An 18,323-nucleotide genomic window follows, 5' to 3' on the forward strand; every position below is an offset into this window, starting at 1 on the left:
AGGCAGATAGCAAAAATTTAAGAGTGTTGCATCCTGTTTTTTTGCAAAGGGTACCACCTAATGTTGATGGGTCTTTAGTGACTCTCACAGGGCCAAGGCAGTTAATCTCACTTGAGAAGATCCGATTTTTTAAAAAGTAATGGTTTGGAGAAACAATTTTTTATGGAAAACTTATCCTTATAAGCAAAATGGGTTTCATATTTGGAAGAACAGCTTTAGGAATGCACTGGTTCTGTTGTTGATGGAAATGAATCTGAATTTAGTTTCTTTGCATGTTAATGAAGTTAATAAATTAATTGATGTTTGAAACTTAAAGAGCATTGGGTGTTCCACAAGTTGGACTATTTGCTTGTGGGAACTCAAATAAGTGCTAAAGCACATTTCTCATGTGATTAAAAAAAAAAGGTCATTTTTAACAAAAATATAATTTCTTTTTAAATTTTAATCCCAAATTGCAACAATAACAAAAATGTCAATGAATTAAGGCTGGTCATAATGTGCCCTTTTTCTTTAGGATAAGTTTGATTTTGTATAAGATACAGTATACTTACACACACATACCACATACAAGCACACACTTCTGACTCATACAAATACACATTTAGAACTAATACCTACAAAGGAGTATCACAAATGAAATAAAAATTGCACAATTTTCAACTGACTTAATCAACACGTTTTACAAATTCTACAGAACATTTTATCTCTGTCATTGGGAAAACGAATAATTTAGAGCATTATTTAAAACTGTATGTAACACAGGAGCCACCAATAAGTTATGGCAAATACAGCATTTACACCATTGTGTCACTGAAATCTAGTTGAAGAGACTAAAGTGCTATAAAATAAAATACTTTTAAAAACCTTGTTTAGCATATCCTGAGGGACACTGTGCATTATTTTCTATTAGCAATTCAAAAAGCGAGCACTCTATCTGTGGAGCTCTCATTTGGACTAGCAACCAAAGGTCAGAAGATTGTGTCATTGGATCATTAAAATTGTAGAACTGAAAAACTCACGAAAACATACATTTCCTGAGACTTCCAAACTTCCATTTGGAATCCTAACAGGGGAGATCCTGAATGGGTAACCTTGGCTAAAACATGTTAGAACTCAAAGAACTTAAAGCAACATTAAGCGAAGATGCATGTCTGTCTGTTTGTGATTTATATTTAAGTCCATCTTTGATTCTCCAGCTTGAAGTGTAATTGACAGTGCAGTTAGACTATTACTGCTAGGCATTTCTTATTTATGACGGTCTCATTTTTCATTGGTTTTCTAGTGATTTTTCTCCTCTTAAATATTTAAATATTTGAATTATGTTTGTTCCTACTTATGTAGGAGATATTAATTTTAAGAGTTAAAATGACAATAGAATCAGGTTGAGTGATTAGAGTGCAGTTTCAGCTTGCATAATATGTGAGATGTGCATGCTGTGTGTGTGTGTGTGTGTGTGTACGTGTGTACACACACAGGTGCATACATACCAAATATTTTATGCTCTAATACATTCATTGTTAGGTGGCACTCCATGAAAAGTGAGTTTTCCCAGTGTGGCTGAAAGTGAATATTAAGGTCATCATATAGAATATTCTAAGGCTTTTAAAAGATGCCTCCTCATTCTCTGCATTCATATGATTGTGTAGTAATAAGGGAGACATAAAGAATAATGGCAGGAGTATCTACAATATTGGTCCTTCGAAATTACAGACAGGAAAGCAAACCAAAAAATGATACTCTTTGTATATTTTCCCTCATCTCAGCCACTCACTCCTTTGATTTCCTGCTGTTGATTGGGTAAAAGTTGGATTTTGATTCTGTTTTCTTTGCCTTGCAGGAATTGTGATGGAAAAGTCTTAAGAAATAAGCAAAACAAAAAATGCACCAAGATGTATCTCCTACCATTTGGGGGTCTATTTGTAGCCCTTGTGCTCTAACTCTCTGGAAACTCAATGCCCAGCTAAGACAAAGGAGCTTAGGCTGATGGTAAACTCTGATTGCATACCACTAGTCCTCACCCCCTACCTCTTTATTTAAGGCCCACAGCCTGCTCCCTAAGTGTGTCCCAGAGCAGGGCCAATGGGCAGAAGACAGCCAAAGGCATTTTCTCTCCATTCCCCTTGCAAAGGAATCCCTCCTAGTGAACTCTTCCTCTAGTGGAGGATGCATGGTTCACTTCTACCTGTTCCCTCCTTTAGAAATTAAGGCAAGTCCATTTACTCCCAGTGCCTGTTACATAGATACTGTATATCCACATGGACGCCAAACGTTGGCTTGGAAGTATCTTTTGTCAAACAAGGTCTCTATGTGCATATCATTAATAGCAATTAAAAGCTTTCTCCAACTGAGAAACTGCACAATTAATCTAATGCTTCAGCATGTTTGTTTTTTTCCAGCACCCAAATGACAGATATGACAAAGCTAATTCTAAGCAAACATAAGAAAGCATCTAAGTTCAAGAAAATACAACATAGTTACCTCTATATTTTATTCATTTTTCATTAGTATTGAATATGTTGAAAGATCTATTTTCTCATACATTTATAAGTTAAATCCTTGTGTCATTGCAAGTGTGCTTGGCTAAAGATCCTCCTGAGGGATGAATAATGAATAGTCAGAGAAAACCTCCTCCAAAAACAACTTCACAGAACATAAATTTCAATAAGCTATAGTCCTTTAGAAAGGATTCATATTCAATTGCATATAAAGAGCAGGTGAGAGAGATAGAAAGACAATAAAACTGCAAGGGGAGGGAAAGCAGAAAGAAAATTATATTTGAAGATAATTAATATCTATTTTTACAAAAATATTTGAATATGATCAGCTACTCTACTTTCAAAAATCTCATCAACTCTTTTTCATACATTGTTAAGGGTTTTGGTCCTAAAATTAAATTATTTAATATTACCTAAATTTTCACTTGAAAAGAAGAATTGTCACTGTGTCTGTCCATGACTGTGTGTGTTTGTGTGTATTTGTATCTGTCTGCCTGCACAAGAGTGGGTATATATTGATATATTTTGTCTGTTGAGACATACACACAATTGGAATGGAGATCATATCTGTTATGTGTATATACATGCTACTTGGTCAACCACACACACATGCACACTTTTCATAAACGTTCTCTTCAGTATAAACAGTTTCTCTTCCTTCCCCACAGTTGCTAATAAGCACTATTTTCTGATAGTGAGTATTTATAATCTTTTAATCAACTCTTGATTATTTATAATTTTGATGTACGTAACCTTGGAATCAAATCCCTTACCTAGGACTCAGAGATTAAACCGCATGTCATACATCTAAATTAATTGAAAGCTGAGAGCATGCTTTTATTTCTCTATGGCCCCACTTTACATGGACTGTGTTTTCCCAGGAAACTATTGAGGTAAGATTATTTCTAAACATGAAGATAAAATAATTCAGAATTGTATGAATTCAGCAAATTTTATAGATTCTTATAAATGCCTCACAATATTCCTGTGAGGCATATTGGTAAGGGTTATCATGCTCTTTTAAGATTGTTTAGAGCTGTCAAATATCACAAAGACACCAAGGAGGAAGCAATGCTCAAAGTTGCATTACCATTTTTCTTCCTCATACACCTGGACTATCAAATGGTGGATGGCAGAAACTTTCTGTGAAACTTTGGCCTCTGCCTCAAACTTGACCCTGGGGTGGGACACAGAAGTGATTTTTCAATAAGTCTGCCCAAATCACATGTATTTAAGAATCTCCTAAAAATGTTTCACGGATCCTTGAGAGTTCACGGTCATAGTTTCAAAAACATTGCTCTAATTCACTCTGACACCCTTCCATTTTCCTCAACTTCAAGTAAAAAAACTCAGATTGAAGCTTCTCAGAATATATTCCTCAAAATCTGGGATTTAGAATGACATATTTGGAAATCTCAATTTGTTAGGAAAGCTTGCTCAATCTTTCATTTCTTTCTTTTCTTCTTTTTATTTTTTCAGTCAAGATAATTGTTAGAAGAACTTTTGTAAGAGTTCTTTTCAGAGTTTTCTGATTTTAACAACACTTGTCATAATTTTTCATTTACTAAGCATTTGTAGGACAATATTATTTAAGAGATTTCTGAATTAAAATGACACCCATCTCTTCCCCCACCCCCATTTTTCACTATGGAGTTGGCACTAATAGTTCTTCCACAAAAGTTTTTACTCTATATTTATAGCTGCCTTAAATAGAAATACTGTGAAACACTATTGTTTTTATATAACACAAAAATTACTGATTATGGCCACCAATATTACTTTTGCAGGGAAACTGATTTGATGCATACTGTTTATGACCCAAAGTTAGTGAGATTGCAGACTGCAGAATATTATACCAGGTCCCACAAAACAAGTACGTTTCAGTACAACAATGTATTGATAATCACGTTATTTTGGGCATTTAGTTATTTTTAAGTCCCATATAGCATCTGATTAAAAAGAGCGAGCGAGAGAGGGAGTAGAAAGGTTCATTTAGAGGATACACAGTGTAGGAGCCCTAGGTTGAAATCAGAAACACAATCAAGTAAACACTCATAAGTTACAAAAACTAATTCTGAGAAACGAAATTTACTAGTCTTTTTTTATTCCTAACACTAGAAGTAGGTTTTGCTCATCAAATGGGAAATGAAATATTTATAGTAATGAAGAGTATGATAATAATCACTGAAGAAATGGTTTCCCCCTTTTCCCACCCACTTTCAGCCCTTATTCCCTCAGAGACTCAGTGGAATAGGAAGATCAGAGTGTTTATACATAATATGCCTAATACAGTGAGTTTTCTCTATCTTATTCACTGGCACTCTAAATGGTACTATCAAGTGTTGGCTTCCCCTTCATCAAAGACATAGTTGAGCTTTATGACAGTGCTGATGAAATCACCAAGCTCTACGAAATCGGCAGTGACAATATTGATGCCACTCTCTCCTGGCTTCTGCGTGCGGACCCACTGCATCATGGCAGGAAGGGCTCTGAGAAAGGAAAAAAAAAAAGAGAAGTCACAGAAGGAAAGATATTATTTTTCGAGCTCACAATTCCCAGGACTTCTTTTAGTTTTCTAACTTATTAAAATAAATGCCCCGATTACAGATACAGAATGGAGAAAAAAGCCAAATGGACAATGGTAAATTCTTAACCTCTGAAGTGACTCTGCAGGAGAAGTACAGCCATCCCTGGAATCCACGAGGGATTGGTTCCAGGAATCCCCACAGATACCAAAGTCTGCGGATGCTCAAGTGTCTTATATAAAATTAAGTAGTAAAGTCATCCCTTCTCATCCGTGGTTTCTGCATCCGTGAATTCAACCAACCCGGGATCAATTTTATGGATACGGAACCCTAGAATATGGAAGGATGACTGTAGTCACTACCTTGGTCCACATTGGACTCCATCTTTGGAGATCTCAGATGCCTTGAAAATTTATGGAGAAGCTTCTCCACTAAGAAAACAACATTCTTGCACTCATATTCTAGTTTGGTATGGTGTGATTGCAAACCCTGCAAAGCTATGGGGTAGTGAGGTCAGAGATGCATACATGCACTTAGCAAACGTTTATTATGAGCCCACTATTTTCAGCAAATATGCTGGATATTGTAAATAGATGTAAGGGCAAAACTCCCTGCATTTGACAAGTGCATGGTTTGGTGGTGGGCAGGTGGACAAGGAAGAAAATTTTAATATTGTATAGCACAATCAATGCTCATCCTCTAAACATATTTACTGATCACCTCTTCTATTCCAGACACCCTTGAAGGCACTTGGAAAACTTGAGTGAACAAAGCAGATAAAAATATCCACCTGTGTGGAGCTTACAGTCTAATAAGGAAAGACAAACGATGACTAATAATCATAAATTAATTATATCATTTGATAGGAAGGAATAAGTGCTATTAAAACGCAGCCAAAAAAGGAGGATTTGGAGTGCATAGATAGAGAGGTGTGGAGCAAATTGCAACTTACAATAGGTGCTTACACAGGTCCATTGACAAGCGGACATTTGTGCGAGGGTTTGAAGGAGACAAGGGAGTTGTCATGTAGAAAGCTAGGGAAAGCGTTTCAGTTCCTGCCATGGCCCTGAAGGGGTAGCATGCCTAAATGTGGCAAAAGAAAGAAGAAAGTATTAAATGGTGAAGTTAGAGAAATAATAAGGAAAGGGAGGCAGATGCTGTAGAGCACTGTAGGCTATTATAAGGGTTTTGAGGTTTACTCTGAGTGAAATGGGGAGTCTTTGGAAGATCTTTAGCAGAAGAGTGTTATGATCTGACTTAATTATAAAAGATGATTCATTACCATGACAGCATAGTGGAGAGTCACCTAGCCTAGCTTACAAAGTCAGGAAAAACTTTTCAGAAGAGTGCTCCCTGAATGTTGAGGGATTAGGAAGATTTAGCTGGGGAAAGGTGGGAACAGGGTGATGCAGTGCATTTTCAGGCAGAAGAAATAGCATTCCTTCATTCACTGACAGGAATAGGGTGTGCTTAGGAGTAGGGCATGCAGACAGATCCAGGAGATGTTAGTAAAGATGCAATATCCTACGACAGCACCTTGAAGAGAAACCACTACGACCTAAGGGAGCAGGAAGGGAGGTTGACATGAAAAAGGGATAAATGAACTGAGGTCTGAGGGATGATAGTGCAATAACAATGAAAGAGTGAGGAAATACATGTGGACATTAATTTCCTGGATGAGATGGAGGAAGAGAGAGAAGTGAGTGGGTAGAGAGACAATGATGAAATTAAGAATCTCAGAGAAGTTACAAAATTTAAGGAAGTCTTAAAAATGTTGGAGAAATAAGAAGGAACCAGATGATAGAGGGCTTTCAGAAATGTAGACCAGCTGAAAGCTGTTAACCAGGGAAATAATATGCTTAGACTTGTGATTCAGAGAGAATGGTCTGCCTTCATTGTGAACAAATGAATGGAAGAAAGCAAGACTGGGACCAGGGCTAACAATTAGGGAGCTGTGGAAGGAAGCCAGACCAGAGGTAATGGTAGCTTACATCTCAGTGGCCACAATAGATATATTTGAAAGGAACTGAGGAGATAAAATGACAACATTTGACTGGTGTGGGATTGGATGTAGATGGAGAGGGAGAAAGAAGCCATGAATGATGCCTAGATTTCTAGCGGTATTCTGGCAGGTGAGCATCATTCGCTAATCTTGGAAAGATAGCACTGAAGGCTTTCCAGTGGATGTGCTAAGTTCAGTCTGAGACATGTTGACTTCGAGGTGACTTTGGGACACATGAGTTGAGATCTTAATTCACAGTTAAGTACAGTTCTGATATTCAGGACATAGAGCTGGTCAAGAGTCATCACATAGAAAGAATAGTTAGAGCTATGAGAGTGGATAAAATTACCTGGGAGGATAGTATAAAGAAGGACGAGAAGAGAAAATTTGAAAATCAACAACATGGGCAGAAAAGTTGATTCAATTAAAAAAAAGAGAGAAGTAGGCATAGAAGTAAGATGAAAATTAGGAGCATGTAGTGTCATGAAAATAAAGGAGAAAAGAAAGCCATGCTTCTTTTGGTTTGTGAGGTTGAAGCATAGAATGTAATATGTGTGTCTTTCTCCAGACCTCAGAAAGTGTATCTAGTCAAACCTGACCCATCCAGGCAAAACTGAACCAACTGCCTTGGACTACATTCATCCTGTGGGTAATACCTTAAAAATTCTGATCCACATTTTTCAGCATACAGATAGAGGAGGATCCAAGTGCTTCTAAAAGAGCATAACATCGATTTAAAAGGTCCATTGCCTTCAGAAAATAGACTGGCAGTGGAGAAATTTGGTCTTCACAACAACAGCTTCAGAAGAGAATTCTATCTTGAAATGAAAAATCTGGATCCCTAGAGCACAGACACAAGTGTATTCAAGTTCATTAGAAAGACAGATGCCGTGGCAATGTGTGTGCAGCCACTTGGGTTTGAATTCCATTACTTTCTCTTCTGGACTTGCTAGGGCAGATGGTTATATCTCTGTTGTGAATATAGTATCACCTTGGCATTTTAGAAAAAGCAGACACTTTGGAAAAAGTATCAGAACGAGTGCATTTCCTGGGAAGAATAGTTCTCTAGCAGATATACTCACCTTGAGAGGTGAGAGGTGGGGTAGAGAAGAGTGATGCTGAGGCCAGTGCTGACTCTGTATTAAGTTTAACCAAGTAGCTGGCCTACCAGATCCCTAGGGGACTAGGTTTTGGGAGGCTCCTGAGCAACAGAACCCCCATTTTAGAGCCATGACCATCACAGAAAGAGATACTCCAATGCCCACTACTGCTCTAAGACTGAAATTCCTGGGCCTGAATTTAGAACAACTAATTGTTATCCCCATGGAGAGATGTTAGGAGAATATAAGAGTGCTCTTCTCTGTTTCTCTATAAAGCAGATTGCTTTGAGGATTGATGAAATATCATTTTGGAATAGCTTTTAGGCCTCAGGTGAAATAGGAGTTTTACATTTAAATGCCGTTTCTCTGAGTCATGGGAATATTTCTCTTTTTCTGTTCAGATATAGTTTTGTAAAGTCAGTATGATACCAAAGACAAAAGAAGCAATAACACCAAGTTGAATATGAAATACTCAGACAGACTTAAGTAGAATTATGTTAAACAAAAAGACTCAGTGTAGTGGATTAAAATTAGCAAATGCTACTGAAGTTATGATGATTATTTAGAGTGGCATTTCTTAAACTTTTAAAATTATTTCCCCCTTATGGAGCCTTTTAAAATACTTTTTCCCTCCTCACCCTCCTTCTCAATAAAATTTTTATACCACAGATAGACTCTAAATATGTTTATAAGTTGTTTGTATATACCTGTGCTTTTTATGTAAAAAGAGTACATTTTTTATTTGCCCTCCTGAGAATCAATTTTTATATTAGGTAATTAGAGTACATTGAAAAGCCTACTCTGGTGGTAATAAAGTATTGTCTCAGTGTAATAATTTTCATGGTATAAGACAAACTGGTTAACAAAGACCTACTGTATAGCACAGGGAGCTCTACTCAATATTCTGTAATGACCGATATGGGAAAAGAATGTAAAAATGAGTGGATATATGTACACATATAACTGAATCACTTTTCTGTACACCTGAAACTAGCACAACATTGTTAATCAACCATACTCCAGTATAAAATTTTTTTTTAGTTTTTAAAAAATTAAAAAGAAAAACTGGTTTAACTTTAATTTTTAAAAATCACCCATTCACTCATTCAACAAAGATATCCTGTATCTGTGGAAGACAGCATTCTAGGTGTAGCTCCTTAAAGCCATTTTGGGGTTCAGACCTTCCCCACCTCTCTCCAAGAAACATTGCCACAGCCCTGCCACCAAACCGTTTTTTTGTGCCTTTTCTACTCTACAGTCACAACACTCTTTCTCTCAACCGAATGCATTATTCTTCTACATGAACACTGCAAAGTCTTCTCTCACCTACAAGATACATAGGCTCTTGATCAGTATATATGAGTCTCTCCATCCTCCCTCACGCATCTACCACACACACCTCTCTTCAGGTGCATTTGTTCCTATTTCCTACATGCTAATATTTTCTCTAGTAATACTGAAATGCTTACGTTTTCTCCCAAACATACCCTGTGGTTTCATGCCTCATTTTTTTTTTTTTTTCAGGACTTCTCTCTATATGAAATACCATTCATTCTTTCAGTACCCGTCTTGGTCTAGTTTCTGCTTGCCCTTCAAGACTTGGCTCAGGCAGCATCTCCATCCCTCAAGTCCAAATCTGGGTGAAGAACTCTGTTTTTGATGCTTTAGCTCCTTAAGCACAGTTCTGTAACTACACACTGCACATGGCATTCAGATTTTCCACTTCCATGCCTATTTCTATCAGCACCTGAACACTTTTCAGAAAACAAAAATCATATCATAGTCATCAAAATATCCCCTGTACTTACCACAATCCCTGGGACCCAAAAGGAAAATAACACATTTATTGAACTCAAATGTTACCTAGAAATCCTGGTCTCAGCTGTCTCAAAGTCTAACAAGTAAAATGGATGTGAACCAACCATGACAATACAATATGGCACAACAGGCATGGGCATAGGATTCTATGGGAGCATGTAGGTAAAATAATTTATTTCACTTGGGAGAAATTATGGAGAAATTTAAGGAGCATGTCACAAAATAGGTGACATATGAGCTTGGTCAAGACTTTTTAGATAAAAAAGAAGAAAGCATTTCAAGAAAAGGGAACAGCACATCCAATAGAATATGGGCTGCATAGTAGATCTCCAGAACTTATTTATCTCGCATAACAGAAACTTTGTACACGTTAATCATCACCTCCCCATTTCTCCCTCTCTCCAGCCCCTGTGAACACCATTCTATTCTCTGCTTCTATGAGTTTGACTGTTTTTGATTCCACATATAACTGAGATCACATAGTATTTGTCTTTCTCTGTCTGGCTTATTTCACTTAGCATAATGCCCTCCTAACAAAACTGTACTGTATACTAAGATTTGCTAAGAGGGTAGATCCTATGTTAAGTGCTCTTACCACACACACACATAAAAAAATAATAAAGGGGGCAGGAGGAAACTTTGGGAGGTGATGGATATATTTATAGCCATGATGGTGATGGTTTCATGGGTATATATACCTATCTCCAAACTCATCGAGTTGTATACATTAAAAATGTACAGCATTTTATATGTCAGACCTCAATAAAGCGTTTTTTTAAAAATGCATATGGTCATGAAAGAGAGGACATGATTAGGAAAGACAAGGTGACCAGAGAGTAGGCGCCATGGAGGTGTGGGGACACTAGGGGGACTGACTGGAGTAGGGGAGGAACAGCAATGTGTTTGGGCCAGATTGTTAATGCCTCCTTTGACAACCTGTGAAGTCAGAGCTTCCCTTTATATGCACTTAGGTTTGCTGTTGATTTCGTCCAAAGAAGAGTTCTTCGATTTTCTCATGTAATGAAGAATCTAATATTAATTCCATACAAAGTCTATCATCTAATGACACTGAAACTTGTATTCTCTTCACTTATAAGTAAAGAGCTTAGGAAGTTCCCTTTGGAAGTTCTCAGATTGCTACGAGATCCTAAAAAGGCCTCATTTTTTCATTCACTCATTCATTTTTTCATATTAGTTCCACCTTTATAACCAAAAAGTTGTTAGCAGAAATTTGAAGAGCATTCACTAATATTATGAAGGAAAATATTTCTTAGTGAAATTATGTAGTCTGAAGAGATTACTAAATTCTCTTTGAATTTGTATATTAATATTTTAGTATCTATTTATGGAATGGTCTCCTTTGGTCTCCTATAGTCACGTAGAAAGATGTGACTAAATAGATACTGCAATGTTGTCTTTTAAATGCCCCTCTTTTTCTTAATCTCTCATTTTCATTAGATGCTGGATTTACAGTGTGGATTTAGACTGTTTATTCACAAGACCTCACTGACTACCAGGAGAATCATTTCAAGATAAAGAAAAATTTAAATAAAATCCTAGCACTAGTGTCAAATCTGGAGCCAGACTGTTTCTGCTCAAGTCTCAGCACCAGCATTAATTATGAGCAAGTTAGTTAACACTCTAAGCCTCAGTTTTACCATCTATCACATTAGCATATTAATGAGGATTAAAGTGCTTAGATGAGTGCCTGGCTCTCTGTGAGTGGTAATGTACTGAATATCCGCTGAGTGACAGCCCAGGCAATGCCCTGCTCCAGAGACTCAAAGAAGGAAGGCAGCAGGGAATTCTGAGGGGAACACCCAGCCATAATACAGTTGTGATGTAAAAATGAGCCTGCGGGATTTCTTTCCAACCTTCACAATTTCCAATCAATGATAGAAAGTGGGTGGGGGAGGTGTCCTTGTGTATAAGGGCAAGACTGGCAATGAAGCTTTAGGGAAATATCCTTGGAAGGGTTTTCTTTGGGGGCACATAATTGGGGCAAACGTCCAAATATGCTTTTCCCATCATAGATTCTAACTTAAGTTAGCAAAAGAGCAGGTCCAGAACCAAAATTTGGTACATGAAACCTCAAAGCCCTTCTCCGGAATATGGAGCTCTCCTGAGGAAAGGCATCTTCAAACAGTTTGCAGGCTTCTTAGAGGAGAAACAGGCAAATCTACAGGAATCAGAAAACCTTCCTCCAAGGAAGCAACAGGAGGGCAGCGATGTGGAAGCCAGAGGTCTTCTGATGTTCTAGTTTTGAGAAACAATTTTGAAAAGATTTAAAGGAAAAGATTTAGGAATTGGAAGTGCTGAGTTCAGTAACCCTCAGTGTGCTGACCCTGACTTATTAATTCATGTCAGTCTCCTACTTAGGATGCTTCAATCACCCCTCACTGCTTTTAGCATAAAGATTAAAATTCTTAACTGGTCTATAGGCTCTGAACAGCAGCCACTAGCTGCTCCTCCAGTTTCATCTCTGGTCACTCTCTCCCTCACTGAATTCTAGCCACAGCCACAGTCTTGCTCATCTGGACCAGCCTAATTTTCCTCAGGGAACCATTGTAAGGGCCGTTGTTTGTTTGCTGGTTTTTGTTTTTTTTTTCATCAAGAATACCTCATCTTCCCTGCCCCTTCACTTGACGAACTCACTCACTTTTCTTTCAGGTGATAGTTTAAATGTCACTTCTTCAAAACACTAGTCAGAATTGTAATTATATTTTTACATGTTTGATCAGCACCTGCCCCCTATCTAGACAGCAGTGGCTTTGAGGACAAAGACTGTCTGTTTTCTCATTGTTGGAGCCCAAAGGCTCAGCATAGCACTTGGCATAGACTGAGTACTCAATAAATTTGTATTGAATAACTAGATTTTATTTTTAGAAACAAAAGGTTGATTTTTAGAATAAAAGTGCATGCAATAACATAATTCATGGAAAGACTGCTCAGTTTTCCTCACTGTGGCTATTGCCACAGATTTTAGTTTGTGAATTCACTGCTATTTTGCTGAACAAAAGTCTTTTAAAAATTAACTTGAAGGATTTTAACTTTTCTGTACTTGGCAGGTCTTACTGGCAAATTTCCAAATTGAACAGTCAATTTGCAAAATGACTTTTCCTTCATTATACGTAAAGTGTCCTGAGAGTCTGTGTTAATAACGACAATAGTAGTCATCATCTTTCTAAGAATAAAGTTTATTAGCATTAAACTTAATTAAACAGATTTCTTTATTTACTATCAATTTATTATTAATTATAATTACCTATCATTTAATTAGAATTAAATTTATTAGGAACCCATGTCAAATTCATATTCAAGTGTGTGTGTGTATACATAATACTTTTACAACAAATGCATTTTATATATGCTACTTCTCTAAATTCTCTAAACTGTTGTATTTTGTGGTTATGAATGAACAATGTGGATAATAAAACACTTGAATCTTTCAGTGAATTTTATTTGAATATATTTAATTTTCAATGAAATGTTTCTTTTGTTGAACGAAATAGAATCTTTAAATTAAATTAATTTTTACAGAACTCTCTGATGCCCTTGGAAATAAAGATTACAATGAAAATGTCAGAGCCTTGTTACTGCCTTTCTCAAACCCAGCCTCTCCTGAGAAACGGAGTCTTCACTGGTCTGTAAAATTTAAAATAATGATCACAGGTCTTTCTTCCCTTGGGCAACTGAGTCACTCAGGACCAACTAATTCAACTCAAGTCTGACATATTTAAAATGTGATTTCCTGTCAATCTGGTCATTTCTGAAGGCTTAGAAATTTCACTTGAAAATGTAAAGGAGAGAAAGATGAAACAAAAAGAAACTTTCCCAAAAGGTTGGCATTTCATGCACTGAATCATATAGTGATAAAAGGCAGGCCTTTGCATCTGTAGGTTTAAACCCCAGAAAGGGCTTCAAAATAACTTCAGGCAGACAGATGGATGTATCTCAGAGATTGTAACTTGCATGAAGACAAGGCTTACCATTTTTTGCTAAACCTGTTTCTGCTTAGAAAGGAGCATATCTGATTTATGCCTGATAAAAATAACTCATTTTTCGAAAAAAAACCTTTTCCCCCTAAAATTGCACTCAGAGAAAGAATGAAGTCATGTGAATGATCTGCAAAACAAATGGCCTAAAATCAACTCTAGAGATTTTAAAGGACTTGGGTTTTCTTGAATAAGAGACTAAAGTCCTCCCAAGTCTTCCTATGACAAGCGCTATGTACTTTCAGAACTAAATCACCACAACTATTTAGATGTAAAACAGATAATAATGAAAGTTACAACTAAACATATAGCTGATTTGAATTTTTCCCTCTGTGGCCATGAAAGGAAGAAATCCCTCTCTCCTTAACCTTCCCAGATTCTCTGCTCAAATCAAGTTCAAACTCCATCTGCAGCTTGATAAAGACATCTGTTCAATGCATATTTATAAAGCACCTCTTATGTGCTACATATTATTCTGTGTGCTGAGGACACCAGGGTGCTCAGAAAGAGACCCAGCCCTTGCCCTCTTGGTCCATACCCTCTAGTTGGGGAGAGAGAGATTTATTAAAAACAAACAACAAGCACCACTTATTGACGAGGCTGTCTTTTCTCCACTGTATATTCTTGCCCCCTTTATCAAAGATAAGGTGACCATACGTGCATGGGTTTATTTCTGGGCTTTCTATCCTGTTCCATTGATCTATATTTCTGTTTTTGTACTGGTACCATACTGTCTTGATTACTGTAGCTTTGTAGTATAGTCTGAAGTCAGGGAGTCTGATTCCTCCAGCTCCGTTTTTCTTTCTCAAGATTGCTTTGGCTACTTGGGGTCTTTTGTGTTTCCATACAAATACCCTGAGAAAACCATAATTCAAAAAGAGTCCTGTACCACAATGTTTATTGCAGTACTATTTACAATAGCCAGAACATGGAAGCACCCTAAGTGTCCATTGACAGAGGAATGGATAAAGAAGATGTGGCACAATATACAATGGAATATTACTCAGCCATAAAAAGAAACAAAATTGAGTTATTTGTAGTGAGGTGGATGGACTTAGAGTCTGTCATACAGAGTGAAGTAAGTCAGAAAGAGAAAAACAAATATGGTATGCTAACACATATATATGGGATCTAAAAAAGAAAAAATGGTTCTGAAGAACCTAGGGCCAGGACAGGAATAAAGATGCAGACATAGAGAATGGACTTGAGGACACAGGGAGGGGGAAGGGTAAGCTGGGACAAAGTGAGAGAGTGGCATTGACATATATACACTACCAAATGTAAAATAGATAGCTAGTGGGAAGCAGCCACATAGCACAGGGAGATCAGCTCAGTGCTTTGTGACCACCTAGCAGGGTGGGATAGGGAGGGTTGGGGGGAGACGCAAGAGGGAGAGGATATGGGGATATATGTATACATATAGCTGATTCACTTTGTTATACAGCAGAAACTAGCACAACATTGTAAAGCAATTATACTCAAATAAAGATGTTAAAAAAAAAAAGACTATGTAAAGTAAAAACAAAAAGAAACAACAAATAAACAAAAACTACCAAGTCAAATGGATTGGTGTTGAGAGAAATTTCAGTTCTGGTCCTGACTATAGTAATGCCTTTTATTGTGTTTTATAATCTTGCATAAATTATATTAACCCTGTGAGTCCCAATTTTTCCTAGTTGGAAAATTAGGTGTGACAACACTTGGGGTAGACACCCCCGCACAAGGTGATGATCTCTATGTGGGTACTATTCAGATATGTAAGGTCGGGGTTGTTCATAACAACTCGGCCACAGCCATGAGGGCTGACATGCTCCAGGGGCCGCAAGATAAGGACACAAGAGCCAGTGTCACACCAGGAATATCGGGGGACTGACTGACCCTCGCCTTCACCCTAACTATCCTAGCCACCTTCAGTTTTCAAAGGGACAGATTCCAAGTTCTCAAGAAGACATGGGAACGATCCCACCTCCCTCTCATGCCTGGAAGTTTGTTAGTTTAGTTTAGCTTTGTGTTTGTTTAACAAAAAGTAATGCAGTCAAATCAAAGCAAAAGACACCATCTGTTTCCTTTGATGATGGCAAAAGTAGCCCTTTTCATTGTGGCATGGAAGAAGACCATCAAAAATCCATTTTCAATTAAAATAAGATCATATAAACTGCAAGAAGAATGGTGTTTAGAGTTCATAAAATGTGCTGTGTCCTCAGGCCCATCATTCCCTTCAGCCCCTGTTTCAGAATAAGCCATAAACCCTGCCACGAGACAGAATATGAGCAGTCAGCCCTCGATGGGGCCTCCGGCTGTGCAGGGACTATTCTGTCTGCTGATTTTCTAAGGGAGAGAAGGAAGAAAGAAAGCTTCGTACATTCTAAACAAAGAGACCCTTCAGTGTATTAATAAGATTTAGACTGCCAAAGAGGCAGACAGTGGGTTTTCTTTCAAGGGTAGAGTCTCAAAATAATGAACACTTCTGTATGGGATCAAGTGTTCTCGCCTCACAGTCTCTTCCTCAGTACCAAGTAGCCCCTCACTCAGGACAAATGCTCTGGGAATCTGGGGACTCAAAGCTCAGAAGCAATTTACTTTACTCAAAGCGTACAGTTTCTATCTGCTGACACCTGCCTGTCCTTTCTCCTCTTTGGAAAGATTTCCATTTGCAGAGAAAGAGCTGCTGCTCACCTGTGCAGAAAGGAAGTTTTAACATTTCTGGTTTTGCCTGGAACAAACATGTCAAGGACTATCTAGGTTTATCCCTTCACTCTCAATTGTTCCTGACTTGGGGATCCTGGATCTTGGGATAGCAGAGGTAATAATGTTGAAAGTCACAAAAGAAATCAGTCACCCATGAACTGTGGTCACACAATGTAACTGAAATGCTGCTCTTCTTTACCATGGGCAGAATCATTTTATCACTTCAGGTTTAGTATTGACCATCTGTTGCTTATTGGAAGTTCTAGTGGAAATCTGCATGCTTTTAATTTTAACAATGGAGAGATAAATTATTACCTATAAAATATACATGTATTAAGAGAAGATGGTCTCTGTGAGGAAAAATGGTGTAAGAGATTCTTTGTTTAAACTGAATTATAGTTTCTGTACAATATTATATAAGTTACAGGTGTACAATAAAGTGATTCACAGTTTTTAAAGGTTATACTCTACTTATAGTTATTATAAAATATTGGCTACATTCCCTGTGTTGTACTATATATCCTTGTACTTATTTTATACACAGTAGTTTGTACCTCTTACTCCCCTAACCCTATATTTCCCTTCTCCCCTTACCTCTCCCCACTGGTAACCACTAGTTTGTTCTCTACATCTGTGAATCTGCTTCTTTTTTGTTTTATTCACTAGTTTGTTGTATTTTTTATGTTCCACATGTAAGTGAAATCATACAGTATTTGTCACTCTCTGTCTGACTTATCTCACTTAGCACAATACCCTCCAAGACCATCCATGTTGTTGCAAATGGCAAAAATTTCATTCTTTTTTATGGCTTAGTAGTATTCCATTGTATATATACCACATCTTCTTTATCCATCCATCTGTAGAGATTCTTGATGGTGAAATCCTGGGAACTATTGGTCCCCATCATGTTCATATATTCTCTCTCACTTTCAATAGATTTTATTGAGTACTTATCATGTAGCAATTGTTGGGGTGGGTACAGGGATGAGTCAGACATGGTCCTTGCCTTAATTATAGGACTAATTCTGGAAATACCTGAATTGGTACAAATAGAAATTGTTTAATTGCTCTGAATAGAGTTGCATGAAAACATTGGACAATGATGTCCATGAAGCGTCTTTTGGCCTCATGAACTAGCTGCTGGCCTCCTTCTTGGCACACATTCCAATTCCAAATGGAAATATTCCATGGAATCTTATATATTTATGAGGCTAAATAAAGACTACTCTCTAAGTACTCATAAGTTAAGTGAGTATTTATTGAGTTTTAATGGACTGCCTATAATTGATACAGGGGCAGTAGAAAGAATAAGAGCTTTAGAATTAGACAGAGCCCTATTTGAGTTACTAATAATGTGTGACTTTGGGGAAGGTTGTTTTTCACTGTAAAATGGGGATAATAATGATATGTAAATCCTAGGGTTTTTGCAAGACTAAAACAAAATAATATAAGATGGGTAGGTGGTGTAACATAGAGGTTAAGAAAGAGGACTTTGCAGCAGACTGAGTTCAAATCCTGGCACTCTCACTAATACTCGTGTAACTTTAGGCAAGTCACTTAAACTTTTCTAGCTTCAGTTTCCTCACTTGTGAAAGAGAATAAAAAGAGTGAATTAATGTGGAGATTAAATGAAATAGCATGCATAAAATTTTAACATAACACTTGTGTGGTGATAACTCAGTAAATGATAGCTGCTACTC

At 37.3% G+C, this 18,323-nt stretch overlaps 1 protein-coding gene across 1 annotated transcript in view; it reads right to left on the reverse strand.

Moving 5' to 3' along the window:
• Positions 1–4,017: 4,017 nt before the first annotated feature.
• The window catches only part of PLCXD3 (phosphatidylinositol specific phospholipase C X domain containing 3), a 164,289-nt gene continuing 149,983 nt past the window's right edge, over positions 4,018–18,323 (reverse strand). The window contains exon 3 of the mRNA XM_036848071.1: positions 4,018–4,984. Within this exon, the coding sequence (XP_036703966.1) occupies positions 4,831–4,984 (154 nt within the window). The 3' untranslated portion in view covers positions 4,018–4,830. The remainder of the gene's footprint in view (positions 4,985–18,323) is intronic.

The sequence above is a fragment of the Balaenoptera musculus genome, chromosome 3 (assembly GCF_009873245.2).
Source record: "Balaenoptera musculus isolate JJ_BM4_2016_0621 chromosome 3, mBalMus1.pri.v3, whole genome shotgun sequence".
NCBI lineage: Eukaryota > Metazoa > Chordata > Mammalia > Artiodactyla > Balaenopteridae > Balaenoptera > Balaenoptera musculus.